At 50.2% G+C, this 27,348-nt stretch overlaps 1 protein-coding gene across 1 annotated transcript in view; it reads right to left on the reverse strand.

Moving 5' to 3' along the window:
• Positions 1-4,531: 4,531 nt before the first annotated feature.
• The window catches only part of PDIA5 (protein disulfide isomerase family A member 5), a 90,135-nt gene continuing 67,318 nt past the window's right edge, over positions 4,532-27,348 (reverse strand). Inside the window, exons 12-17 of the mRNA XM_032869511.1 lie at positions 18,386-18,456; positions 17,702-17,862; positions 15,764-15,894; positions 11,655-11,725; positions 5,161-5,295; positions 4,532-4,768 (exon numbers count right to left, since the gene is read on the reverse strand). Of these exons, the coding sequence (XP_032725402.1) occupies positions 4,688-4,768; positions 5,161-5,295; positions 11,655-11,725; positions 15,764-15,894; positions 17,702-17,862; positions 18,386-18,456 (650 nt within the window). The 3' untranslated portion in view covers positions 4,532-4,687. The remainder of the gene's footprint in view (positions 4,769-5,160; positions 5,296-11,654; positions 11,726-15,763; positions 15,895-17,701; positions 17,863-18,385; positions 18,457-27,348) is intronic.

Genomic DNA, 27,348 nt, shown 5'->3' on the forward strand with positions numbered 1-27,348 from the left:
CAAAAATTTTAAAAATAAAATAAATAAATTTTATGTGGAAAAAGAACGGCAACAGCTAAAACAATTTTGAAAAAGGGAGAAATCAGTCTACTTGATATTGAGACTTACTATATAACAAGTACATTATATAAGCATAATCTTATATAATTATAAATATCATATATGATATACGCTATATATCCATATATAATCAACAGAACAGAGAATTCAGAAGTAGACCTCTGTAAGTACAGCCAACTGTTTTCTGACAAAGGTGCAAAAGCAATGCAGTAGAGGATAGTCTACCAAAACTGGTGCTGAAATAATTGGGACACCACAGGCCTAATCTAAGTCTCACACCTTGTACAGAAATTAACTCAGAATGGATCATATATTTAAATGTAAAACTTGAGAAAAAAACATAGAAGGAAAACTTTAGGACCTAGGGCTTGGTGATGAGTTCTTAGATACGACACCAAAAGCATGATCCACAAAACAAGTTAAATTAATTTTGTTAAAATTAAAAGCTTTTGCCTCTGAAAGACACTGTTAAGATTAAAAAACACACTACAGATAAGAGAAAATATTTACAAGCCACATACCTGGCAAAGGATTAGTATCTAGAATATATAAAGAACTTCCAAATTCAACAGTAAAAAAATAACAGTCCAATTAGAAAATGGGCAAAAGACAAGAGGCATTTAACTGAAGAGGATATACAGATGGCAAATAAGCACATTAAAAAATAGTCAACATTTCTAATCATTAGGGAAATGGACAGTGAGACCATGATGACATATTACTATACACCTATTAGAACAGCTAAAAATTTTTTAAAATGACAAATGTTGGGCAGGATATGGAGAAATTGCATCTCTCATACATTGTTGGTAAGAAAGTAAATGGTACAACCACTCTGGAAATTTTGGCAATTTCTTTAAAAGCTAAACATACCCTTAACATATGACCCAGCAATCATATTCCTGGTATTTACCCCAGAGAGATGAAAATTAACCTCTGACAAAAGGCAGCTTCATTTGTAATGGTCCCAAACTGGGAACAACAAAAATGTTCCCTATTGGGTAAATAGTTAAACTGTGGTACATCCCTCCATACCATGGAATACTGCTCAGCAATAAAAAGAAACAAGTTACTGATACATACAATCTGGATGGATCTCAAGGACATTATGCAGAGTGAAAAAAGTCCAACTTAATATATTACTTATTGTTGGATTCCATTTATATCACATTCCCCAAAGGAGCAAAGGCTAGAGATGGAAAACAAGTTAGTGGTTGCCAATGTTTGTGAGGAGGAGGGGAGAACAGGAGTAAACATAAAGGAACGCAGCAAAAATCTCTATAGTGGATAGTTTTGCATTTTGATTGCAGTGATGGTTTTACAAATTACACACACGATTAATGGCACAGACATGTGGAATTTCAAGGGACCCTGAACAGCTAAAATCATCTTGAAAAAGAAGAATGGAGTTAGAGGAATTTCCCTTCCTAATTTCAAGCTTACTACAAATCTACAATAATCCAAATTGTGGTACTGGCGTAAAGACAGACATCTAGAAAAATGCAATAGAATAGGAAGCCCAGAAATAAAACCTCACATATATGGTCTAATGATTTTTGACTAGGGTGCCAAGATTCAATTAGGAAATGATGGTCTTTTCTACACATGGTGGTGGGGAAAATGGATAGCCTTATGTGAAACAATGAAGCTGGTCCCTTACTTTACATTTAACTCAAAATGAGTCAAGGTCCTAAACATGAGACCTAAAACTATAAAACTCTTAGAGGGAAACATAGGAGAAAAGCTTTGGACACTGGATTTGGTAATGATTTCTTGGATACTAAACCAAAAGCACAGACAACAAAAGAAAAAATAAACTGGACTCTATCAAAATTAAAAACTTGTGTGCATCAAAGGGCATTATTAAGAAAGTGAAAGATAACCCACAGAATGGCCGAAAATATTTGCATATCAGATCAGATAAGGGATTCATATCTAGAAAATATACAGAACTTCTGTAAGACAGCAATGATAAAAAAACAAACAACACGTGGCAAATGGGCAAAAGAGGTTTTTCCAAAGAAGATCTATAAATGGCCAAAAAGCACTGAAAATATGCTCAACAGGGAAATGCGAATCAAAACCACAATGAGATCACACACACACACACACACACACACACACACACACACATCACTTCTTAAACCCAGAGCATCACCTCCTTAAGTTTTTGGAAGCCAAGCACTTCTAGAAAGGGAGGCAGTAGTATGGAGAAGATGAGAAGTGTTGGGGGGCCACCTTTGAAAGCTCCAGTTAGGCAGTGATGGGGAATCACTGGTGTGGGGAGAAGCATGGGGGATGCAGAGGAAGGCAGGAAGCTAAGGCAAACCAGCGGGGAGGGGAAATAGAAGCAGTGACCCAAAGGATAGAAACTGAGGTGAAGGTTATGTCAAAGCCCAGAAAGAAGATTGGGAGTCAGTTCTCCCCTAACCCACAGACCCTTCCTGCAGAGAAATCTGCCTGCAAATGCAGGGCTCGGGGGAACCGAGGCGGGTGAGATGACAGCAGGTCCTCGAGGAGTAGGGAGGGATCTGCACTGAAGATCAATGAACTTCACATGAAACAAGAGTGGGCATGAGGAACGGGACTAACTAGATGCCACAGTACTGACACCGTCTGTGCAGAGCTCCGGAACGGGGGAATGGGGGTGAAGGGTGGGAGACAGTGTATAGATGAGGGTGGGGTGGGGAGTGGAGGTAGGGTGCTCTGTCCATAGAGGCCACCTAGAGCTGGGGTGAACTTGCTCAGGTCATGCCCAAAGTCATGGTAAGCACTAGACATTCTGACAATGCCTTATAAGAATCAAATCCTGCAGAAGAGGATGCCATTTCCCAGTGCTTTCAAGCCCACACCAAGAAGCCAGGCCAGGCAAACCTGACCTTGAGGCTCAGAATAGACAAAAAGCCCGCCCCACACCTTGAAGGTGGGCACCAGTTGTCCTCAGTCGGGAAGTGGCTTTTGTCAGGTATTGTTCTAAAGATGCAGTTAAAAACATTATTATTATTTTTTTTTTGAACACACACGCAAACACGTTCCTCCCACAAAGCCTCCAAGTCAGCATTAGGAAAAAAGCATGTCTGTGCACACATATGCTCTCGGGAGCCCCTTGTAGGAACGGCTGCACACTACACAGTGTCAGGATCACGTGCCTCCTTGTATGGCCGCCTACAGTATCCAGCAGGAGCGCAGGACATGTGTTTAAATACATGCTTCTTTCATGCCCGTTCACCTGAGGCAAGACCAGGGCCACTGCTGAGAAAGTACGTGCTTAGGAGAAAAGAAGCAAGGCTGAAGCGGCAGGGGGTGGACTGGGGAGCTGGGAACCTCCAATTTCACCTGACAGAGCCATGGCACCTGTCAGCACAGCCATGAGGAGCTCTGCGGCTCTGTGCTATTGGTCCCTTCTCAGCAGACCCATTAGCAGGAAGGCTGGAGGCCACCGGGAGGGGACCAGGCTAGGAAACAGGGCTGTTCCTGAAGGCCAAATTGCCAACAGAAACACGCAAGTCAGAAGCTAAGCACTGCAGCTTGGGCAACCCATCTTCTGAACTGCCCAAATCCAAGGCTTGGATGGCAGCTTATAAGTCAAGTCAAGGCAGAGGGAGGAGGGGCCATTCTACCCCCTGAGCAGACAAGACACAGGACAGGGTTCTCCAGCTCCAAGGGCTCCAAGGGCTAGTGTTAAGTCACCCAGCGATGCAGAAAGCATGACTAGTGTAAAAGCCAGTTGGGAGAGAGATGGAATGGAGGAAGGAAGCAGAGTAAGACACTGGGGTAGACCAGGCGCCTGGGTGGCATCCCTCCACAGAGAACATGGGAGTAATGTCTGGAGGTTACTGTGGCAGGGTGACGGGGGGCTGACCCAGCACCTGCATGGCTATGGAGAATATGCCACCCACGTCTGCCCCTTCCAGTGTGCAGAGCAAGCAGCGGCACAAAGACCCCTCTCCTACTCCATTCTTAGAAGCCCGTTTGAGCCTGGGCTTGACCACTGCACTCAACTCTGGATTGGAGATTCAGCTTTTTTGTGAAGGGAGAGCAGGGAGGACTAGAGAGAGGAAAAGAGAAGACAAGAAATGGTTGACAAAGAGAAACATGTAAATGAAGTCCAGGAAAACACACCCAAGCTGAAACTGAAATGATCCAGAAAAAGCTAGTACTTAATGACCGTTAGCTTCAGCTGCCCATTTTCTGATTATCTTAACATACTTCCTCCCCAAACCAGTCATTTCTAACAGGATATGCTGTGGTCCGATCTCCCTGTCCTGGTTTCCAATGGTTGAGAGGGGTAGTGTCCCATGCCATCCTCCTTGTGCCCACCCTCCACCCTCACATGTCTCTCTGCCAGGCAGATGGGACACTGGCACGCAACTAGCTCCCCACCTCCCAGGAGAGGACATGGCATGAGACACAACACGAGTATCCACCTCTTCATCTCTGTTAGTTCAGGCTCTGTGGAAACAACCCATACCACCAAACAATCGGTTTAATTTTATTTCAAAAATTGTACAAAATGGCCATAAGCGGCTATAAAAAATTTTGTCTTTTGAACACGTGGAAATTCAGAAAGAACAACAAAACAGGTATCATTCACAGTGTAATGGAAAAGCTTTCTCTGAGGCAGAAATTACAACTCTTCCTTCTTCTTCCCTAGTTTCTCATGGTCTCCTTCCCGGAGCGTTCGAATAAAATTGGTAAACCCCAATTCCTGCAGGGAAGGGGAAGAGAAAGAGAAAAAAGCCTTTAACCCCTGATGCAGATGTGCACCCTCTCCCCCTCTCCGCTTCTCCTGACCCTCCAGGTGCTCACTCCTCTGGACACAGAGAAGTGGCCAGTAGAGGCAGCCGGCCATGTCGGGAGGGCTTGCCTGGCTACTTGCCTTGCCACCCCACCCTGGAACCCACCCAGGCTCTGGGAGCTGGACTCCAGAACAATCTCTGGGGGCACTCTCCCAGCCAGGCCCATAGCCCTTGCCTTCCCAGCAGCGTGCACATGGCTAACTTCTGTGGTGTCTGGGAAGTCTCCCTTTGCTGCCCTTCTCAGTGGCTGTCTCCCTGCTCAACAGAAAGAGCTCAGAGCAGATGCCTCTCCCCAGCTTACCGTCCGTTCACTGTCATACTTCTCTGCAAACTTCCCATAGTGGTAGTAGTGGAATGTGGGGTAGGCCTTGACAGCTTCCTGCTGACACAGGTCCTGGTTCTTCTCTTTGACGCAGTCCACAGCAGCACAGGCAATCTGCGGGCCCGGAGAAAGGCTGGGTCAGCGCAGGCGGCCTCCCGTTTGAGACCCGAGGCCTGGACCCTCTGCACATGGACCGCACTTTAGGCCCACACTGTGTGCTTTCTCTGATTTCTCTCAATAGAGACAAAGAGCTGAACCAGAGCTTCCCCAGCTCAGAGCTCCATTGAGACCGCCACGGCTTGCTTCCAGTTCTCAAGGCAGATGGGTAAGGTTAGGGGACTCAGCTTGCAGGGGCCTCAGACCACCCTTTAAAATCAAGAGCATAATGGCCATCAAGGAAATGATGACCTGAGAGCATTTGTAAACACTGCAGGTTTTGTGATGCTTTCTGTGAGGCATGGTGGGACTCATTCATTTATCAACTAACACTTTCCGAACGTCTGTTTGGGGAGGCAGTAGAGTACCAAGGTTAAGAACAAGCACTTTGAAGGCGAGTTTCCGAAGTGCAAATCTGGGCTTAGCAGCATAGGAAGACTTTCGGAAAATGACCTAGTCTCTTGGAACCTCAGTTTCTTCATCTGTAGAATGGGGGTAATAACAATACCTAAGTGATCAGGCTATTATGAGGACTGAGCAAGAGAATCCAGGGGTGGTGACTTGGCGCAGGACCCGGCACGTTGTTAGTAGTCAGTAAGTGTTCACTGCTCTCTTAATCACTCCTCCGGCCCCCAGACACGAGCTCTGCCCCTAGTAGGGGCTCAGCGTCTGGTCAGAGGGGTCAGAGAGAAACAATTCCAAGGCACGAAAGGAGGTATGAGGTGATGGAGGAGCTCCAGGGTGCCAAGGGGAGGGGCACAGAGGTGCTCTGCACATTTGCCATCTGAGCAGTGGCCTGAAGGAGGAGAAAGAAGTTCCAGCTGGGGGAGCACATTCCAGGGACCAGAAGAGCTCAGCATGACCAAAGCAAATGGAATTTTCAGTCAGAAGGAGGTTCCCAAATTGGCCACTGGCCTCTTCCTGCCAGTCTAACAAATTCCACAGACTGGTAGTTTTCCCTTATTTTTTACTGTTCTTTTAAAATAAGAGGGTATAAAGCAGACCTGGGGAACCTCCTGTCTGTTGAGGGTCAGAAAGCAGGGAAGGAGGAAAGAAGGTCGCTTTATGGCAACACACCAAACGCAAGCATTGCAGAAGCAGGGCGGGCAGCTTCTGATTAAGAGTGAGCACGTACCCAAGGGCTGCTATGTGCTAGCAGTACACGGTGACCTTGAAGAAGTCCGGCCATTTAGTGACCGCCACTCTTACTGAAGGAAAGCAGTTAATAGATACCTAACAAGTGAGATCATTTTAGAGCCTGGTGAATGCTCTGAAGAAATTAAAAGAGGGTGATTCAAGACAATAGCCAGAGGGGCTGCTTTATGGCCAAGGAGGCCTTTCCCAGGAGACAGGATTTGATCTACAACCCGAGTCAGGACTAGGCAGCAGGTGCAAGAAGGCCCGAGCAGGAAGTACCCGTCCAGGGGGACCCACCCACACCAGGACTGGAGGGGACTGAGCACGCAGCTTCCGGGAACCAGAGCCCATTAAGGCATTCCGACTGAACTCTCACCATGCTTGAAATTTCAAGTGATTACATAGTCACAGCTCACATGGTTCTATGGCTACGGGTTCTTCCCATGGGGATGGAGGCCCCTTTCCAAGTAGAAGAACCCTGCAGGCCACCGACGGTCCTGGTTGCTGCTCACTGACCTGGTGCCCAGGTGAGCAGGAACCCTGCTCTGCAGGCAGTGGGGCGAGAGAGTGCGGAGCGAGGGGCAGCCTCCCCTCCTGTCACCAGTGGGCCACCAGTGCCACCCCCCCGCCCCCCTGCTCTGCTGCTTCCCTCCCACCTCAGCTACAGAACGTCTGTACGATAAGACTTCTTAGAGCCGAGTTTGCAAACTCGCCGCACACGATCCGTATCTGGCTCTCAGTCCTGTTCTATTTGGCCCACATAGAATTTAACAACAACAAAAAAAATAAACCTGAATTAGCTGCCAACCTAGAAAAAGAGCCAGAAGATTTTATATAAAAGTTTGGCTCTCCAGCTTCTGTGTGAAAGCCAGATTGGACGGCATTCGCCCTGCATTCCCGCAGGCAGCCACTGGCTGGAGCGGAGGGCAGCTGTCTCTGTCGGGCAGCTTCAACGAGCTGCTGGCTGGCGTCCGCCCCGAGCCCGATTCACCGGGCCGGCAGACGGGCCCGTATAGGCCTCTGAGAACCCCAGCTCACCCTCTAAAGTGCTCTCTGAATTATTTAGAAACGTAAGGCAGATGCTCCTCCGGCTGTCCTCATAGTACCAGCTCTTGGGGCTCAGCCCGGGGGAGGTGGTACACCCCAGGCAGCCCTCTGCGTCCGCCCCCTGAGAGGGGCCAAGGCTCTCCGCTAGGCTGAGGAAGTGTTTGATGAGGGTTGCTCCGGGTGGCTGCTCTCCCTGCATCTGCTTTAAATTATGAATTTAATTTATATACATGCCCCGAAGCTGTGGGAAATACAGTGTACAGTTTTATAAATCGACTAAATTAAAAATGTGTACTTATTTCGAATCCCCTAAACTAGCTGCCAGCCACATACACATGGAGTGCCGCTCCTGGCCACAAAGGCTCCTCCACACTCCGTTTCTATGGGAGGAGAGGAGTCGAGCGTGGCTCTTTCTCACGGAAGCAGCTTAGATTCTAGAAAGGAGACAGCAAATACACCTCTTCTCACCTATCCCAATTTCTCCTGTCTGGATGCCTGCCCACCCTCCACACACTCACTCTAGGTTTACACGGACTGAACTGTCACTGAAGGTACACGATCATTTCTAGATTTGTTCTGCCATAGTTGGTATCCTGCCAAGACCCCTTAGCCAAACACTTGCCACTGGCACCCATAATTCTTGGCTGCAGGGAGCCCCAAGGAAGGCCAGTGTTGGCCGGAACTGGAGGACAGGTCCCCCGGCTTCCTTGACCTTTGGGTGAGGCGATTCTGTTCCTGGTGATGCCTCCAGGGCTGAACCCAATTATGCATGCACTAATCTGTTCATTAATACAAATGTTCTGGCTCCTGTCCTGACTGTCCCCTCTTCCTCCATCCCTGAGGCTGGGGCCTGAGACCATTTCCCAAATAAACCCCCTACACAGGAGTCCCAGAACCTGAGTCTGCTTCTGGGAGACCTCTGACAAAGCCTGTTTATCTGGTTCTGAGCTGCCCCTTCCCAGCTGAGCGACTTTGGGAGAGCTTTGAACCTCTTGAAGATTCAATCTCTTCTTGTGTAAAATGGGAGACAGAGAATACTTAGTTGCTTATGCTACTGTGACTACTACAAAGACCTGACATAACCCACTTAAGCATCAGTGGAAGAGGAGTTTTCTGAAAATATCAAATGCTACTGTGTGGTCATTCAGTCAACATTTACAGAGGTTTCACGCATCAAGGCTGGAGGGAATTCAAGGACCAATGAGGTCTCTATGCTCAGGGAGCTTTCCTTTCTGATGGACAGACAGCCTTGTCAACGCAAGGGTACACACACCATGGCCAAAGTTATAGCAGTCCCCTCTGCCTCGGGTCGCCTGTCCTGGGATGACCTTCCCACTTCGCTGGCCAGCCTGACCCAGGCTGGGGACACATGGATCTGCCATGAGAGATGAGCCCCACCTTGCCGGCCCAGTGGAACCCTGCCCCTGCCTGCATCGGCCAGCCTTCCACCTCAGGCCCGTGTCCTCTGCGGCCCCTTCTCTACGGCCTTTGGTGCCAACATGAGCAGCACGCAGCCCTCTCTCCAGCCAGTGTGTCAACTTCTCAGGTTCCCTAGTAAGCTCCTAGGAGTGGGGGAGGCTCCCCACCTAAGATATGAGCTGCCTCATGCGGCTTTATTGATTCAGTAAAATAAATCTCTGCGGGAGCTAATATTGACTCTGGCTATGAAAATGGAAGTGAACAACCAACAGCATATTGATTGGGGAAGGAACAGGGACTGGCTTCTGGGTGTGTTGGGGGGTGGAATACAATTCTAGCTAAGAGGTAGCAGCACAGGGTGTCTGGAAGAAGTGGGAGTCAAGAGACTCTGTTCTGGTTGTCAGCGACTGGCGGCTGGCTGTCCCTGGGCAATGGACACAGCTCCTCTCTGGGCCGTGACCCCCATGAGCAGGAGAGGGCTGGATGGGCCACTGGACCCCAAAGAGCAGCCACTGGCCAGTACGAGAGGCAGCTCTTAAAAGTTACAAATTCCTGGGGTGGATAGGTGGCTCAGTTGGTTAAGCATCCAACTCTTGATTTTGGCTCAGGTCATGATCTCAGGGTCGTGAGACTGAGTCCCATGTTGGGCTCTGCACTGAGTGTGGAGTTTGCTTAGGATTCTCCCCCTCCCTCTCTAAAAAGAAAGGAAGGAAGGAAGGAAAGAAAGAAGGAAGGAAGGAAGGAAGGAAGGGAGGAAAGGAGAGGAAGAGAGAGAGAGAGAGAGAGAGAGAGAAAGTTAGATAAATATTACAAATTTCTAGAACCATCCCTAGACCTCTGATGGGACAGTTCTAGGATGGCACCCAGCAGTTGTGACATAGGTAACTTTAGTCCTCCGGGGCGAGAGCGAATGCTTCCCTGGTGTTACCGAGAGCCATGGAACCAGGAACCCCAGGCCTGCCAACTGCCTGGCAGAGAGGACATGAGATTAAAACAAGTGAGAGTGATCTCTGGCTTGGGATAAAGGGAGCTGGAAGGAGAGAAGAAAGGAAATAACAGACAGGATATGACCCCAGGAAAAGGCTAGTAACATTACTGTACCAAGCTGAGACAATTAAGCAAAGGCATTTCAGTGTCTTGGAGAAGGAGGGCTCCCTATGGAAATGGAGTCCCTGTGCATCAGCAGAGGGGAGAGAGGAAGAAGAGGACTGGCCGTTGGCTGCTCACTGTGGGCACAGCCAGCCTGGCCCCACCTGGAATGAGGTGATCCCTTCACAGACCCTGGAGCCATAAGAGACCTTAGCATCCAGGGGACAGGGACACCCCACGCCTCAGTCACTTTCCTGTCTGTCCAGAGTTTTCCAGGTGAGGGGTGATGGGGGTCAATGTGGACTGACTGCCAGTCCCATGCTGGCTGCAGGGAGCAAAGTCTTCTCCACACCAACTAACACCCAGACTGTGACGGAGTCGTGCTGGAACTGAACCTGGGTGGCAGAGGGGTCTGGGTGGGGAGGGAGATGGAAGATAGGAAGCCCCTTCTTGCCACACCCCTCTTGATACAGGCCAAGGGGCAGGCAAAGGAGAAAAGATTTCTGGTCCTTATATTCCCTCCTGATGTGATGAAGGGAGCCTCAAGGCATAGCCAGACTTTGTGGGTGACAACTGGACATCCTGAGTCCAGGGAAGGGTCCAGGGATCTGAGGCCCAAGTTTGTCCCCTCCCCACACATGTCCCTATGCCCCAGCCTGGCTCCCTCTGACCTTCTGTCCCTACAGAGCTTACATGCCGTCACTGTCACCCCACCCAGGGCCAACTCTAGCGTGTCCTGGCGTGTGTGTCCAGCCTGCTCTAGCTGCCCCTAAAAAAACCCCACCCGGTGCACATACATGCAGCTTTGGGTTGGGTGTGTATCAGCATGCTTCTGAGGCCTGGTGGGGGACAGGTTCCCACAAGAGTCCCAGGCTGGGAAGAGTCTTCATGATCATCTACAGCAGGATGCCAACCTCGGTGAGAGGAGAACTCAAGGCCTGGAGAGTTGACAGGACTTATCCAAGCCACCATGGTTCAGCAGCAGTCAAGCTGCACCATGCCTGAGCTCCAGGTCTGCCCCTGCCACGCCACCCCTCGGCCCCAGAGTCACACACTGCCCTCATCTGGTGGCAGCCCACGCTGCCCTGGCTGCTGGAGCTGCCTGGGGAGGTGCCTGGGGGTGCCCTCTCCCCACACTTTAATCCAATCTGCAGTTCTGGCTTGTTAATTTTATGCTTCATCAGTCGGCAGCTGCAGGAGCCTTTTACTTCGGCAGGACGAGGCTCTGCAGACAGCCTTGCCCTCCTCCACCTTGACTGCCTCCAGTTCACTTTTGTTGGATATTTTTTATTTGTATTTTCAATTACGTAAGTAATGCATGACTACAAATCCTACTGTAAAAAGAGTCAAATGCTAAAAATAAGCAGGTGACCCCTTTTCCAATCCCCTCTTCCCATAAAGGGCTGAAACAGTTCAGGGTACCCATTTCAGCGAGCTGATTCTTCAGCAGAAACTCAGCCTGCCCAATCCTGCCTTATGAAAAGAATGTCCTGGTTCCCAGGAATTCCCTGATCTCAGCAGAGTCTATTCAGGAAAGGGAGCTAAAGTGGAAGGGAGGGAAGCAGAGGAGCCAAGGGCTGAGCAAAGTCAGGGGCAGGACAAGAAATGAAGAAGGGTATCCTTACCTTTCGGTCCTCTTTGAAGACATTGGCGGTGGCGGTAAAGTGTGGGATGACCTTCTTACAGTGCGGGCACCCTGCGGGGGAGGGGAAGGATCAAGTGTTGCGCGTGAGGGAGGCTGCAGGGCCAGGGGTCCTTCCTGGCACTGAAGAGAAGCCTTTCCAGGGGCTTCCCTCCACCCAACAGCAGGTGAGGGTTCATCTAACTCCCACTCCTTACACACCAGACTGTCGGTCCACGTGTCAACCCAGCCACTCAAACACTGCTCTGTGTGTCTGCTGTCAGCACAAGGACTTTGGAGAGAGGTCTGCTCTTGCCCGGGACCTACCACCCCAACCTCCCGTCACACACTGAGGCTGAAGAGGCTGGGGGCGGGGGAGACAGTTGCTGCAGTCTTGCTCTGCAAGCTCCTTCCACAGAGGGCTGCCCTCGGAGCCAGCATAGAGGGGGGAGCTCTGGGCTCGGAAAAGGAGGATGTGTGCTCAGGATTCTCTGAGCCTGTCACAGAGTCCTCTTCTTCTTCCCTAGGGACTGCAGTATATGCTGTCCACTTCATGGCTGAGAGAACGGGACTGGGAAAGGTGTGGGGAGGAGGAACTACTCCACCTGAGCCCCCACTGCTCAATCCCCACCCCGGACCACATGGCCAAACCAAGCCCCTGGTCCTCATGCTAGCCTTCCACCCTTCGCTCTAGAGTCCACCTGAACCTGCGATTCAGGGACAGGAGATCCAAGGTCAGGCTGAAAGGAGGAGAAGCTACAGTGAGTCCCCAACGCTTCTCAGGGCCCGGGTTCCTGACTGAGGGAAGAGGCTGATCACAATGGACAAGGACCCATAACTCCAGAGGCCCTGGGTGTGACAGTGGTGCAAGGGTCACCTGACATGACAGACCCCCTTTCCTGGCAACCTCCCTCAGCGTTAGCCGATCCAAACCCAAGCCCCCTTCCTGTAACCATTCCCCAGATGCTGCACACAACTGCCAGGAGAGCAGAACTGCTCTGAGGGAGGAGTTCCCTGATGCTGGTAATTAATTCTGATCAAAACACAGGTGGGAGGAGCCGAATGCCCCACAGGGAGAGCTGGCGAACAGTAGGGCCAGCCACGGCGGGGACAGAAATGGCTTTGCTCATCTGCTTTCTCTCTTTTTAAAATAAGGTAACAATGACCGGCATTTCAAAGAGTTCTGTGAAACCAAGTTAAGGCTAGACTACAACTTTAATATGAATTTAACATGGGAGCCAATTCCTGAGATGGGCGGTGCCCCCCATACGGCCTGCTGGCGGAGCAGCCAGCTGGCCCCAGAGCAGTGGGGACAGTGATGAGGAGGGGCAGTCAAGGGATTCTGCCCACATCCACTGCAGGTGTGGGGAAGAGAGCTGGGCTGCCTATGGGTTCGAGCAGCACCGAATGCAACAGAGTGCCTAGCACAGCCTCGCTCGTGGCAGGTCTAACAGATGATTGTTTAACTGGCTCAATGGCAATTATATATGAACACTTTACTAATTTGACCCAGCAGAGGAAAAATAGCTCAGATTCATGAAAATGTTACACTCAAAAGGAATGATGGTTTATACATTCCAAAACATTCAGAGGGCACAGTGTGCTGGCTGACAAGGCCTGTCAGAGCACCAGCCCTAGAGGTCCCTCAGGAGTGGCACATGGATGCCCCACTAACAGCATTAGGCTGGCTGGAAATAAGTCGTCCCCTCCCTCCAAATCTGGTATCACTATTAATTTTTCCTTTTAAGCTCTTTGCTTACTGAAAGTATAAAGCTTAGTGCAAATTCTGATTACCATCAATTTAAAGTATCTAGGTCTCAGATTAATCACCTGGTGTATCTAATTTTATCATTATCCAAAAGAAAAGGCAAGGCAAATAAGTAACTGGAGGGGAGGTTGATTTAGAAAGGGCATGAAGATGTTTCCCAGGGATCTCAGGTGGGCCAGAAGAGACACGATTTTTTAATTGGGGCTCTTTAAAAAGGTACCACCTTTGTGTAGCAGGAAACCAAAGATTTCCAGAGCAGGGAGTCAGAAACAAAGACCGAGGACAGGATAGAAAATTCCATAGCTAGAGACTCAGCAAGCCGGCCTAAGAAGGGCAGCCATCTGGACCAGACCACTGAGAGCAAAGTGTGTGTGTGTGTTGGAGGGTGGAAATGTTGGAACAGGAGAGAACAATGAAACAGCTGGAGGAAGATCTGTGTAGAAACTGGGGAAGCCGGAGATGGGGGGAGGCGGGAGGCTGGGTACATGGGGAAGCTGGGAAGCAGGGGACATGGTGGGGAGGTGGGAAGTGGGGCAGGGAGGCAGGAGGTGGGAGGGAGACTGGGGAAGGCTATGGGGGTTGGTTTTTGCTTTCACTTTATACCTACCTTTAGCAGGGGTGTGACCTTCCTGTGGTATTGGTTCTTTATATGTAAATAAGCATCAAGAAGTATTACATAATACATAAATATGTATTATTTTTGTAACTGAAAAAATTTTTGAAAGACTTGTCTTTGGATAGATTCACTTCCCTGATGAACACGTCTCAGGAATCTGGAGCAGAGTTCAGGGACAGGAACATGCAGTGGAGGAAAAGGGAACCTCTAGGTGTGAGGCCCTTTGACAGAAGCTGAGTCGCCGGGTGGAGCGGCCCTGAATGGGGTTGTTTCTTGCCAGAGTGGACTAGGAAGCCCTTGAGGCCAAGCAGGGACCACACCTCCTTCCCTTGTATCCTGGGCCCCAGATACCACCCAGCACCCAGTGGTTCTGTGAGGGGGTTCATCAGCAGCCCAGAGGGTAGGAGTCCTGACCCCAGAGGTCTGGGGTAAGCGGGGAGCATTTCTGGGGGGAAAGTATTTAGTCTGGACATACAAAAGCCCACCCAGTAGCCGGTCAAGGACCTTGACTTGTGCGGCCAGGCCTTCACTGCTGCTGAGGAAGCTCCTCCTCTCCGAACGAGGTCTGTGACAGAAAGAGCCCCTCTGTCATACACTGCTCTGAGGCCTTGGGCCGGTCACATGCCCTCTGCTGTCCGTCCTGTACACCCCATTCTGCCCAGACAGAAGACAGCTTCTTAAACCCCACTCAGCCTTCCAGGCATGCCCTAAGGACAGATGAGAACAGCAAGAAGCTCAGCAAGAAAGAACCCAAAGTCCCACTCCCACTTGGAGAAGAAAAGGCAAAAACAGAGTGACATGCTGGCTGCCCGAGGGTGGAGGTCTGAGGCTGGGAAAGGTAGGCAGAGGCAGACCCTCACAGAAAGTGAGAGGGAGGAGAGGCATTAGGTATTACTGACACTGGAAAAGTGGGGCAGGAGGGGAGCCAACAGGAGGGCTGGCTACAAGCAAGCGGGTTTATGACTAGATTGAGTTGCCTGGCTTCTCCGTGGCGCGGAGCTTTATTATCCCCACTCCATTAAGCAGAGCTGTAACCTGGGGGAGAGAGACAAGGGCAGCGGAAGAGTGGGAAATTCAAGAACGTTCCCTGTTAAGTATCAATTAACTTCAAAATTTTATGCACAAAATCCAAAGGTCACAAACACACGTGTCACTTCCTCAACTTAAACTCTGATGAAAATGGGGATCAAGGGGAAGCTAGGTCAGAAGAATGTAGTGTGCTTTTCCCACAGCCTCAAACCCGATGGCGTCAAAGCCATGTGGGGACGTCAGGGAGGTCAGGGAGGGGGCTGGGCTGGGGATGCTCAGGAAGACAAGGAAAGCAGAGGCCAAAATGGGTCAGCTAAATTCCAAGGTTTGAAGGTGAAGTCAGTGCCTAGTAGGATGCCAGGAGAGCCAAGGGGTGGAAGGAAGGGGCAAGTGGGAGGCAGGCAGCCTAGAAGATTCCAGGGACCAGAGGAGACTGAGCAACTTTACGGCAGTTCCTGCCACAAACAGAAGTGGACGGCTTAAGCACCGATGTGAGAAAGGCTCCCCAGAAAGAGGGAGAGACCCTGACAGAACAGACAGAAGGAGGCCCTGGATTTTGAAGGATATCAGCCTGGAATGAGACAGCACAGAGGAGCCCAGAGTCCCCCTGTGGCTGCCCTGGTCCCTGGGAGGGGTCTTCTTGGTCTGGTCTGGCCTACCCCTCTGCCTCACACCATGGTGAGCACCCCCAGCTACTTACAAGGGGCATAGAACATGACCAAGGTGTGCTTCTTCTTCTTCAGGGTCTCCCGGAAGTTGTCCCCGGCCAGGTGCAACACGCTGGTCTGCTGCTCTTCCCAGGTGGGCTCTGGGGGTGGCGGGGCCTCAGGGCTGCAGGAATGGGGGGAAGGGTGGGGAGAGAGTCATAAGGAGAGGCTTGGGTGAGGGCAAACACTTCCACCCCCACCCAGAGGAGCACTCAAGAAGAAATCACTTCATATCCTTTCTAAAATGTAATTCACAAGCCAAGTTTAAACCGAACAACTCTGTACCGTCCGCGGAGATACTCTGATTCCCTCTGAGGAGCCTATCAGGAAGCCATTTTGTGAAGGTGTGGGAGACCCGAGCCCCTTTCAGGGCGGGACACCTCTCCAGGTACCAGCTATCCTCTTGCATGGGGATAGAAGCTCCTTTGCCCGGGCTCCTGCGTCCCCAGGCCAGCCTGCTGGTGAGCACATCACAGTCACCCACAGCACGCCCCTTGTGCACAGCCTGGAAACACCACCGGACTCACCAGTGCCCAACCCTGCTCCTGGGTGACACGTCTCAGCTCTGCCTGAGGATGCTTTCTGAGCTCCCAAAAGAACTGCTATTTGTGTCTAGACAAGGCCCCTATGCTCTCTCTGAACTTCAGTTCCTTCATCAAGGGAACAGGAATAAAAACTCTGACCTGGGGGTGCTTGCATGGCTCAGTCGGTTGAGCTTCTGCCTCTTGGTCTCGGCTCAGGTCATGATCTCGCGTGGCTCGAGCCCTGCATCATGCGGGGCTCCGTGCTCAGTGGGGAGTCTGCCTGGGATTCCCCCCGCCCCCCGCCCCCACCCTGATGCGCACGTGTGCATGCTTTTTCTCTCAAATAAACAAATCTTAAAAAAACAAAAGCTAAAACCCCTGACCTCACAGGATCTGAGCATGAAATGGGCAGCAGATAAAAAGGCACTTGGCAAAGGCTGGGAGGGAATTACCACTTACGTAGCAATACGGTCACTGACAGCTTCCTCTCCCTCACAGGAGAGGGAAATGCTCAGAACTGCAGGTTCCAAAGACCTTGGGGGAGTGGGAGGTCCTTGGGCTAGTAATTACGAGGCTACTCAGGTTCTCTGGACTTGTAGGCCGTTAAAGGCTGAGCTGTGCCCTGCTCCCCATTCACATGTTAAAGTCCCAGCCCCCTTGGAATGTGACTGTCTTTGGAGATGGGGGTCTTTAGAGAGATAATTAAGTTAAGATGACGTCACTGGGGTGGGCCCTACCCTAATCTTACTGGTGTCCTTCAAGAAGAGATTAGGACTCAGAGGCAGATGGAAGACCCTGTGAAGACACGGAGCAGAAGACAGCCAAGGAGAGAGACCAACCCTGCTGACATCTCATCTTGAACTTGTGGTCTGTGGAACTGTGAGAGAGTAAACTCCTGCCATTGGGCCATAAGTCTGTGTTTCCTGTTGCGGTAAATCAGCAAACTACTACACAGACTGAAGAAGCACTTGACCGTCTATGTTCTCAACCCCAAACCGCCACAGGCTGCCTCGTGGATACTCCCAGAGGTCCAGTCAACCACTAGCAGACCTGGGCCTGAACAAGTCCAGCTCTGAATGTCAAGAGCTGTGTATGTCCTTCAGCCATTTCAAGCACATGGAGTAAGATGCCATGATGAAGCCTGGGGCTAGGACACAGGGAAAGGGGGGTCCCTCAAGAAGAGAAACATGCCACCCACTGCCCCTGGTGCCAGTGAAACAGGCTGGGTGAGGACACGTGGCCTGCACACCAGAGATGGCTCTGGAACTGGGGAAGTCAAGTCCGCCTTGGCTCCTGTGGCCCTGAGCCAAGGTCAGCAGTTCCTCAGGGTTCCTCTGTGTCCATGGGGCCAGCTCCAGGGGCCGGTGGCCAGGAGTCGGGATGTGCTGCTGAGCCCGCCACACTTACTTTCGCATCCAGTCAATAAAGTTCTTCTTTGTTCTGAGCGCAGGCACTGCGGATTTCTCTCCATTCTTAAAATACTTCAGTGTGGGAAACTCGGAAATGTGGAATCTCTCTGCCAAGGCCTTGTTGACGGTGGCATCGACAGCTGCAAGGACACCAGAGCTCTGGGATGGGGGAGAGGCCAACCATGCATCACAGCCTCAGACATGGTGCCAGCAGAAGAGGAGCCCAGATGCCAGCCCCCAACGCCCCCAGGACCTGCCAGCACTTCTCTGGGGTGACTGGCCCCCAGGGCTTATACATCCGCAGGATACGTCCACTGGTGTCCACGGTTTATTTGTGGGCTGAAGGGAGACTTTTAAATCTGTCCTACCAACTAGGCTGTGTAGACCCTGGCTGTTCCCAAGAGCCAAGGTCCCAGAAAAAAGTGGGTGAACTCTGGGGCTTCACCCCAGGGCCACAACCTGGCAGAGGCCACATGGACAGGGTGGGAACAGGACCTTAGCGTCACTCTGCGCCCCTCCATCCCGTGTAGGGGCCCCTCCAACCTAAGACATGTGTATTTGGGGCGGTAAAGTGCTGTAGACCTCCGGGAGCTTGCAGGGGAAAGTCCCTGCAGGGATCCGTGTCACTGAGTCTTCAGGGAAAAATGGTTGGCGGGGGGGGGTTTCAGGAAAGGAAGCTTACGTCTGCTTCTCCGTGGAGGACTTCCGCTGCGCTCTCAAACTCTGGCTTCATTTTCTTACAGTGACCACACCCTGTGGGAAGCAGAGAAACCACTCCCATGGCACGGAGTTTCCAGTGAGGTCCCCTGCCTCTGTAAGACAGCGGCGCCCTATTCCCAGACACCAGGGGCACCTGAGAGAAAAGCAGCACCAGTGCAGAGGACAGAAACCTTTCCCCTAATCCACTCAGTGCGGGCGGGGGAGGGAGGCCAGAGGCAAAACCAAAGCAACTACATAAAAAATACTGGCAACATACACATATATATATAGGTCCTAAGGGCCAGGCACTGATCTAAGTGCTTCAGAACCTCACAACAGCCCTACAAAGGTATAAGCTGATATTATCTCCATTTCACAGATGAGAAAACTAAGGCACTAAGAAGGTAGGCAACTGGCCAAGGCTACAGACACAGCACAGACACACAGTATGTGCCTCCCAGCCCCATGCCACTACCCCTGTCATCCCCTCCACCCTCTAGGCAGAAGGGGGTCTGCGCCTTGAGTTGGGAATAAACATTCCCAGAAGCAAGAATACATTCCAACTGTTCCCACGTGGGAGGACGTATGATAGGACGGGCGCAGGGATCTGGATCATCTTTTCTGAATGCCTCTTTCTTGGTATGAACACTGCTGTGCCCTCTCCTTACCACCACACAAATTCAGTAATGTCATGAATAATCAAATATGATACATTAACAAGTAAATGATCACTTTGATAGGTGACGTCAGGACATTTGCAAACAACTTTTGTTTGCATAGAGTACTTTCTGGCTTTTAATGCTGCAGGGCTGTTCAGCGAGGTGGTCCAGACTGGCTCAGGCCCCCACACAGCCAGCTTCCGGATCTTTCCAGACAGGAATCAGGCTAAGCAGCAGACAGGGGCAAACCACGGCCTTCTCATGACGGGGGCTGCTGTGTGGCAGCCGACAGCACCGCGATTCTCATAACTGCCTTGAGAAATAGGGAGGCAGACAGACCTCCAGGATTAGCCGAGGACACCTCCGACAGCCTCCAGAAGCCACTGAGCCACAGAACGGGCATTCCTGCTTTAATTGGAGCAGGGGACTGGGACAAAAGTGCCTCTCTCTTCCAGGTCATTCCCGCAGAGACCAGCCGTAGGTGGCATTGGGACACAAACCTGTTCCTTCCGCTGCTGCCCATCCCCAGCTTCCTCAGTCCCTGCATACCTGTCCCTTGTAGGGACAAGGGGTCCACAGTGGCTATGCTGCACCCACCAGGCACTGACAGTAGAAACTATAAATGATCATTCAGCTCCCGGCCGGAGAGCTGCCGAGCTCCTCGCCTGGACAGAGCACTCAGGAGCCATGACATGACCCATCGGACAGTCCCTGATGGCATCCAGCCCAGGGAGCAGCTACGATTCTCAGCTGCAACAGCATTTTGACCCTTCTCAAATGGGCCCCCAAATGAGGGACACCTATGGGCCTGTGCTCTGACTACAGCCCACTCCGGACTTCATGAGCCATAGGGGTGACATGGTTGTCATGAAATTGAAACACAAGAATGTCGTTTTCCAGCTAGAAACATCTCATGCTATCACAACCCATTTGTAACATTCTAAGCCACCAGGTTACAAAGGTTTTTTGTTTTGATTTGTTTTGGTAAGTGGGTTGTTTGGAACTGAAAATGTGTTTTCCCCAAAGAAACAATTTCGAACAAAGATTCCTTGCAGATTTTCAGGAACAGCCACAAAAACCCATTTAACAGAATGTGCCCAAAGCACACAGAGCACGCACTGCTACTTCTACTCCACTGAACCATCGCCCAGATGGAAAACAGGCAGCCCACCGTCCGCCACCCCGGCCTCTCCCCACACTCGCTGTAGGCAGTGGCTGCCCACAGAGGCGAATGGAGAATGTCTCCTTTGGCTCAGCTTGGGGCTCTGGGCCTTCCTGGGTCACTGACACGCTTGAGAATATAATAAAGCTTCTTTTTCCCTCCTCCAAAACTGATGCCAATATAGTCCAAATTTATGTATCACTTCACAGGGATCCAATCCCCTGACTGACTCCCAGATCCCAGGTTAAAAGCCATGGCAGACGAGGCCAGACTCTGAGGCATTTACTTTTCCGTGCGAGGCGGGGCAGAAGAGCACAGAGTTGCCCCATGGGAGTCCAGGCTTGGGTTCCCTCTCACACCCATCCAGGTAATGAGATGTTCTCAGGAAGATTCCACTGACATAACACAGAATATGTAAAAATGAACATTTTCCTGGTTCTCACTAAAATAAAAGGAATAAGTCATTTTGGGGGGGTTATGGTAGGGATGAAGGGATTCTAGACTCTTAATGGGATCCCCCTGCCCATCTACCTCCAGGCGGACAGCTCCCTGCAACCCACCCCAAGGTACCAAGCACCCCACTGGCCTGCTGCTAGGCTGGCGTTCCCTGACTGGGGTGCTGGAGGCTCACCTAACATGAAGACAAGTCGAGAAAAGGAAGCTCACTCCTGGTGCTGATCTGTCACCCAAGAATTCAGCCTGCCCCGGAAAGGAGAGAGTGAGTGGCTTGAGTCCAGACCCACTCAGCCCAGGAGGCACAAGGGAGAACATCAGGGCAGGCCTAAAAGGACCTGGGCTCAAGACTCCAACTGGCCTCCAAAGAAGGCAGGACAGGCAGGGAGATGTACCCCTGATCACCCTCTCCCCTAAACAGGAGATGAATGCTGCAGTCAAGGTGGGCAGTGGGATGGAGTGGGGAGGGAGTGGAGGGAGGACAAAGAAAAGCCAGCCATTGTCCCTGACAGAAAAACCATTTCTTTCCAAAATATCCCAGTCAATATGGCAGGACCCGTGAAGATGAGAAAATTCACCTTCAAACCTTTATGAGATTCTGGCCCTTGAAGTCACTGCCCAGATGAGGTGGCAAATAGACTCCATATCACTGGCCAGCTTCTCTCAGTGGTGGGCCAGAGATACACTCTGAGCTCGAGAACTCGCTCACTGGGACGAAGGGTCTGTCAGACATAGGAGGGAGAGGTAGAAGATATGCCAGGAAACGTGCAGACTCTCTAGCCTGCACTCACGCCTCTCTCCTGAACTTCCAGCTCAGTCTCCCAGGACTCTCCTGAAAATAATGAAAGTACTTGCCCTCTGTCCTGGGCTTCCACATACTTTCTTTGGCAGCCCAATGAGACAGACAAGACAAAGCTCCTTAGAGCCAGAAATGGTGGCTCTGGAAGATGAAGTGACAAACGTGGGGCCTCCATATGGGATAAAGGTGGAATTTCTGAATCTGGAGTTCCCATCACCATGTCCACATGAGCCACCTTTTCTCCAAAGTTCTCCTGGCCCCCAGCACCTGCTCCTCGTCACCACAACCATGGCCCCGATGGACCAGGCCTCTCCACACAGTGCCTACCAACCAAGCTTCGGGCCCTGCTCTGAGTTCATTCCACCCCACCAAATCGCCCACTCCTCTTCCACTCACAAAGTCCTTCTTATGCATACATTTCCACGCCATTTAATTTTGGCCGGCCTTGTGACTGTTCCATTGCTGTCTTCTGATACTTAGGAGCAGCCAGGACATCTTTTCAAAACATAAATCAGGTCACACTCCCTTGGCTGAAACTCTGCAATGGTTTCCTGTCACAGGCAGATCAAAATCCAGACCCTACGATGGCCACAGGCCACGCACCATCGGTCTCTCCTACCCACCAGCTGCAGCTCCTGTCTCCTCCCTCCTGTCCTCCACTTTGCAGCCCGTGGCCTTCTTTCTGTTCTATCAGACCAAGCTCCTTTCCACCTCAGGGCTCGTCAAGTACAGTTACCTGGAACACGATCTTTCCTCCAGGTCTGTGCATGGCTGATCACTTCACATCATTCAGGCTTTAGCTCAAATTTCACTTCCACAGAGAATCCTCTGACCAGCTAACCCCAAGGAGCCTCACACATCACGTCTTTTCCAATATCCTGCTCATCTTCTCAACGGTACTCAGAACAGTTGGAGTAACCTGCTTATCTGAACCAGTCCGTCCCAACCAGAGTGGAAGCTCCCCACAGGCTTTGCCATCTGTCCGGCTCACCGTCACATCCCTCGTACTGAGGATGACAGTCCGCACGCTTTTTGGATGATTTAACCTCATGGCTGGATGGTTCAGGTTTACACCTGTCCACACAAGGTTTAACTGGGTGAAATTCTTTTGGGGCAAGAGTCCTGCTTAGACCTGAACAGTTGCTGGTTTGACTAAACACCTCTATCTAGCATCTCTGGCAGCCAAGCCGGTCACTAGGCATGTCCCCTCCCTCCCCACCACCAAGTGTACACTTCTCCTGCTCCTTACAAGGTCTGGAAAACAGCTCTGGAAATCCATCTATGGATGTTGTTCTACAGCTTCTCATTCATACCCTAAACTAATCGTGGCTTGTGCTTCTCCCATGAATTCGGTCAGCAATCTGAACAAGATAGGAAGGCCAAGCAACAAGCTTCTATAAAGAAAGTTTATGAGAAGGAGACTGGCCAGGCCCCAAAGAGGAGAAAGGTCCAGCTGCGCAAACATGTCCTTTGCTGGTACCCACCTATTCTGGAGACCCATGGGTCTTGGGTCATGCTTGCCTTGACTCCAGCCCTAAAATCCTGGGCCTGGCCTTCAGGATGTCCTGGTGGCGTGGGCTGCAGGACAGCCAGAAGGGGAGGTTAGAAAGCAGGAGCAGGACTCCAGCCCACTGCGTTTTAGTGTTCTGATTGTGATTTGATAGGCCATTAAGTTTTACTGACGAAGTTCCTTGTTGGGTTTTTATCATCTGTGTAAGTGTGCAGACGCTGATTTTCATGGCCTGGCACAGAGGCTGCATGTCAACTCTTTGAGCACACTCCTTCCTGGCTATGGGAATGTTGCCTCCTGTCAACCCCAAGCTTTCCAATTCCCCTGGATTACATTAACTTTAGATACACTTACGCTTCTATTACAGACCAGCTATGGAGACATTCCTGGATCCTGGAACAGGAATTTTCCAGGGAACCAAGATTAATCTGGAAAGCTCTCTTATAGTTGAGCCTCTACAGGAGGCTGGATTTTCCTATCCACATTCCTACTGCCTTGCCTGGAACCTGGCTGAGGGCATGTGAGGGAAGTGGGGCTCCTACAGATGCCAGCAGAAACACTCATGTTCTAACATTGTGATGAGCGCCCCCAGAGACCTCAGGGCTCTTCTAAGGCTTCCAGCTGTCTACACAACAAAGCTGACTTGTAGATACTCACAGATACTCTGGGGCAGACTCAGACGCTGATGGATGCTTCCATCCATCATGTGGCCCTCTTCGTGCGCAAAAACAGAGTGGGTTTTTTTTTCTTCCTTTGTATTAGTGGAAAATATAGATAACAGGCTTTTAAATTTTTTCTTCTAGGCTTCTATCCTAAGGAAATAATCTGACATGTGGACAAATATTTATGCATAAAACTGTTCTCTGCAGTGTGATTTATAATGCAGAAATACGGTAAACAACTCAAACCTTCAACATTATGGAGCTCGTTAAGTAATTTATGGTGCCATTATACAATGGAATATTATGTGACCACAAAAAGCATATACAGAAAAGCATTTTTAATAATATAAGAAAATACAAGATAATCTTAAGAAAAATGTAAGAGAAAAACATGCATGGAAAAAAAAGGACTTAGAGAAATAAAATTAAATCCTTTCCTCCCATCTGGCACAGTGGAATGAAGAATCCAGATGAATTAAAGAACGAGACAAAAAAAAAATATATTATAACAAAACACAGGGCACTAGTTTTATATCTGAGGGGTGGATTTCCTGAGCAAGCCATGAATCCCAGAGGTCAGGGTGGGGAAAGGCAGTCTTGCAGAAGGCTCAAGGGTGCAGGTTTTAATCCTAGTTCTACCTTCTTAGCTAAGTGACCTTTGGCCAGTTTCTCAACATTCTGATGCCTTTCTTTCCTAACCTGTAAACTGGGGATAATCATAATACCTACCTCATAAGATTTGTTACGAACGTTAAATGAGTTAGTATATGGAAAGTGCTTAGAAGGAATGCCTGATCCATAGTAAGTACCCCATAAATATTCTTCTTACTATTTGACCACACAAAAGATAAAACTTTTGTGCAATGAAAGGTACTATCACGAAAGTAAAAGCTGGCCATAGACTACAAAGAGAACATCTGGAACACAGAAAAGAGATAAATATTACTACCCATAAGTACAGAGTTCTAGGTCAAGAAGAAAAAGACAACCCAGTAGAAAAATGGGCAAAGGATACAAATAGGTGGTTCGCAGAAATACAGAAGGCTGACTAGCACATGAAAGGACACTCGATTTCTCTGGAGGCCGGGGAGCTGTGCACAAGTTGCCCTTTTACCCAGTTTGGCAGGAAGATGAGAGGCTGACAGTGTCCACAGCTGGCAAGGATGCAGGCTCTGTCACACACGGCTGGGGCATGGCCTCTGTCACACACAGCCGGCATGCAGCTCTGTCACACACAGCCAGGGTGCAGGCTCTGTCACACACAGCTGGGGTGCAGGTTCTGTCACACACACAGCTGGGGCGCAGGCTCTGTCATATACGGCCAGGGAGCAGGTTCTGTCACACACATGGCCAGGGCGCAGGCTCTGTCACACACGGCCGGGGGTGGTGGAACCTTTCTGCAGGGAAACTCGCAGTATGTATCGAAGCTCAAGCACACATCCCGCAGCCCAGAACTGCGGTTTCAGGAGTTAGTCATAAATATTTAGACGTGTTCCCAAATACATATGTTTACAAATGTTCATGGCATTGTTTGAATAATCAAAGGCTGTCGGCAAATGTCTATCAACGGGAAATGATTAAAAATCTGTATCTCAATGATTAAATGCTATTCAAAGATTAAAAAGACTGAGGTAGATTTATACACCAACATCTACATGTACACAAAACAATCTTCACGACCCATTGCTAAGTGAAAAGAAGCCACAGAACAGAAAGACAGGAAACGATCCTATTTACATAAAGAATAAAAACAAAAACACTGTTATTTAGGTAGAAGCACAGAAGGAGAAGGTCGTTCTGACTGGTAGCAGTGGTCTGCTCTGGTCAGGGGGCAGGGTGGGCAGCGAGGGCTTTCACTGTTTGCCCTACAGTCTTATATCTCCCTTGGACCTTGGATGGTCAGTAACAAAAATGCCATTATTATCCTTACGTTATTGGTACAATTAAAAAATTAAAGTGATAGGGGCACCTGGGTGGCTCAGTGGGTTAAAGCCACTGCCTTCAGCTCAGGTCATGATCCCAGGGTCCTGGGATCAAGCCCTGCATCAGGCTCTCTGCTCGGCGGGGAGCCTCCCTCCCCTTCTCTCTCTCTCTGCCTGCCTCTCTGCCTACTTGTGATCTCTGTCTGTCGAATAAATAAATAAAATCTTTAAAAAAAAAATTAAAGTGATAGCACGAAGGAGTTTATGGCATGATGGTTACATAAATCTACACATCAGAAAAGTAAGTCAGTTAACTATATGCTAATTGAAAAGCCTTAAAAAATGGGGGAAAAGAAACTAGAAACCAAGTGAAAAATGGTTGCTTCTGGATAATAGGATTATAGCTAGGTTGTTTTTTTTTTTCCGATATCATTTATACTTCTCTGTACTTTCTAGATTTTCTACAAAAGTTGTATTACTTGAGAATAAGAAGGAAACTAAGAAGCAGAAAATGTGGAGTCTGACAGCAATCTGCCACCAAATCTAAAGGGACAGCCCAGCAGCCTCCAGCACACGTTTCTAAGAAAACATCTGCAGGGGGAGGACGGCGTCTGGGTGGCTCAGTCGGTTGAGTATCTGCCTTCGGCTTGGTTCATGATCTTGTGGTCCTGGGATTGAGCCCTACATCAGGATCCCTGCTCAGTGAGGAGTCTGCCTTTTCCTCTTCCTTTGCCCTCCCCCCTGCTCATGCTCTCTCTCTCTCTCTCTCTCTCTCTCTCTCAAATAAATAAATAAATAAATAAAATCCTACAAAGAAGACAGGCTGCTCCTCAGGGACACCCTCCCCAGGAGCCCCCCTATGTTCCTTCTGCTGTCCCCACATGAGTGATGCTTGCTCAGGCAGTGTTATTTCAGCGCTATGACCTCCTCTGGCCCAACGGAGGTTTTTGGAGGAGGAGGAGCAGGTGGATGTTAGTGTAGCAAAGTAAGAAGGACAAGAAGAGGAGTGAACGCATGTAGTCTGACTTTTCTCCTTCAGGATGCCGCAAAAAGAAACAAAAGGCCAGGGGAGCAGCAGAAGTCTGTGTCCTACTGCCACACCCTTTGTGGACACTGTGTCCTCTGGGGATCGCAGAGCTGGGCCTAGTGCTGCAGCCTCCTGCACCCATGCCAGGCTCCACACTGAGGGCCAGATGGAGGAAAGGGGGAAGTGCGGAGTGAGGGCGGGCTGCCCCCAGGGCTCTATGTGAGGCCCCGGCTTGGTCCTTGCCCTGTGCAGTATACACCCTCCTCTCGGAGCCTGCTACTCCCCACGAGGCTCAGCCTGATTCTGGAAGGCAAGGTCCATGGGGCAAGCCCGCTTGTAAATCTCAGCTCCCATCGCTCCCACGGTGTGACCTAGGTCAGGACTGGAGCTCATGTGCACGGAGGGGCCCACCCTGTGCTGGGCCTGTGCTTATTTGCTCAGTGACCACTCAGACATCAGGATGTAGAGGAAGCAGAAGGATCTGTGTGAGGTTTCTAACCTACTCCAGCTAGAATCAGAGGGGAAGGGAGAGAAGGTGATGAGGCTGAGGGGGCAAGTGGCAGGAAAGCTGGAAAAGGGAAAGAAGCAGCCCACTGGACTGCTGATGATATCCAACAATGAGGGGCCCGTGTGCCTTTCCTCAAGAACCCAGGAGAGTAGTTCCATAGGCACCCCATGAAGGTTCTAGGCATGGAAACAAGTAATTTGCCTCTGGAACCTACACGTGCCAGGGAACAGCCACGCGAGGCAGG

The sequence above is a fragment of the Lontra canadensis genome, unplaced genomic scaffold (genome assembly GCF_010015895.1).
Source record: "Lontra canadensis isolate GAN:19392208 unplaced genomic scaffold, GSC_riverotter_1.0 scaffold38, whole genome shotgun sequence".
Taxonomy (NCBI): Eukaryota; Metazoa; Chordata; class Mammalia; order Carnivora; family Mustelidae; genus Lontra; species Lontra canadensis.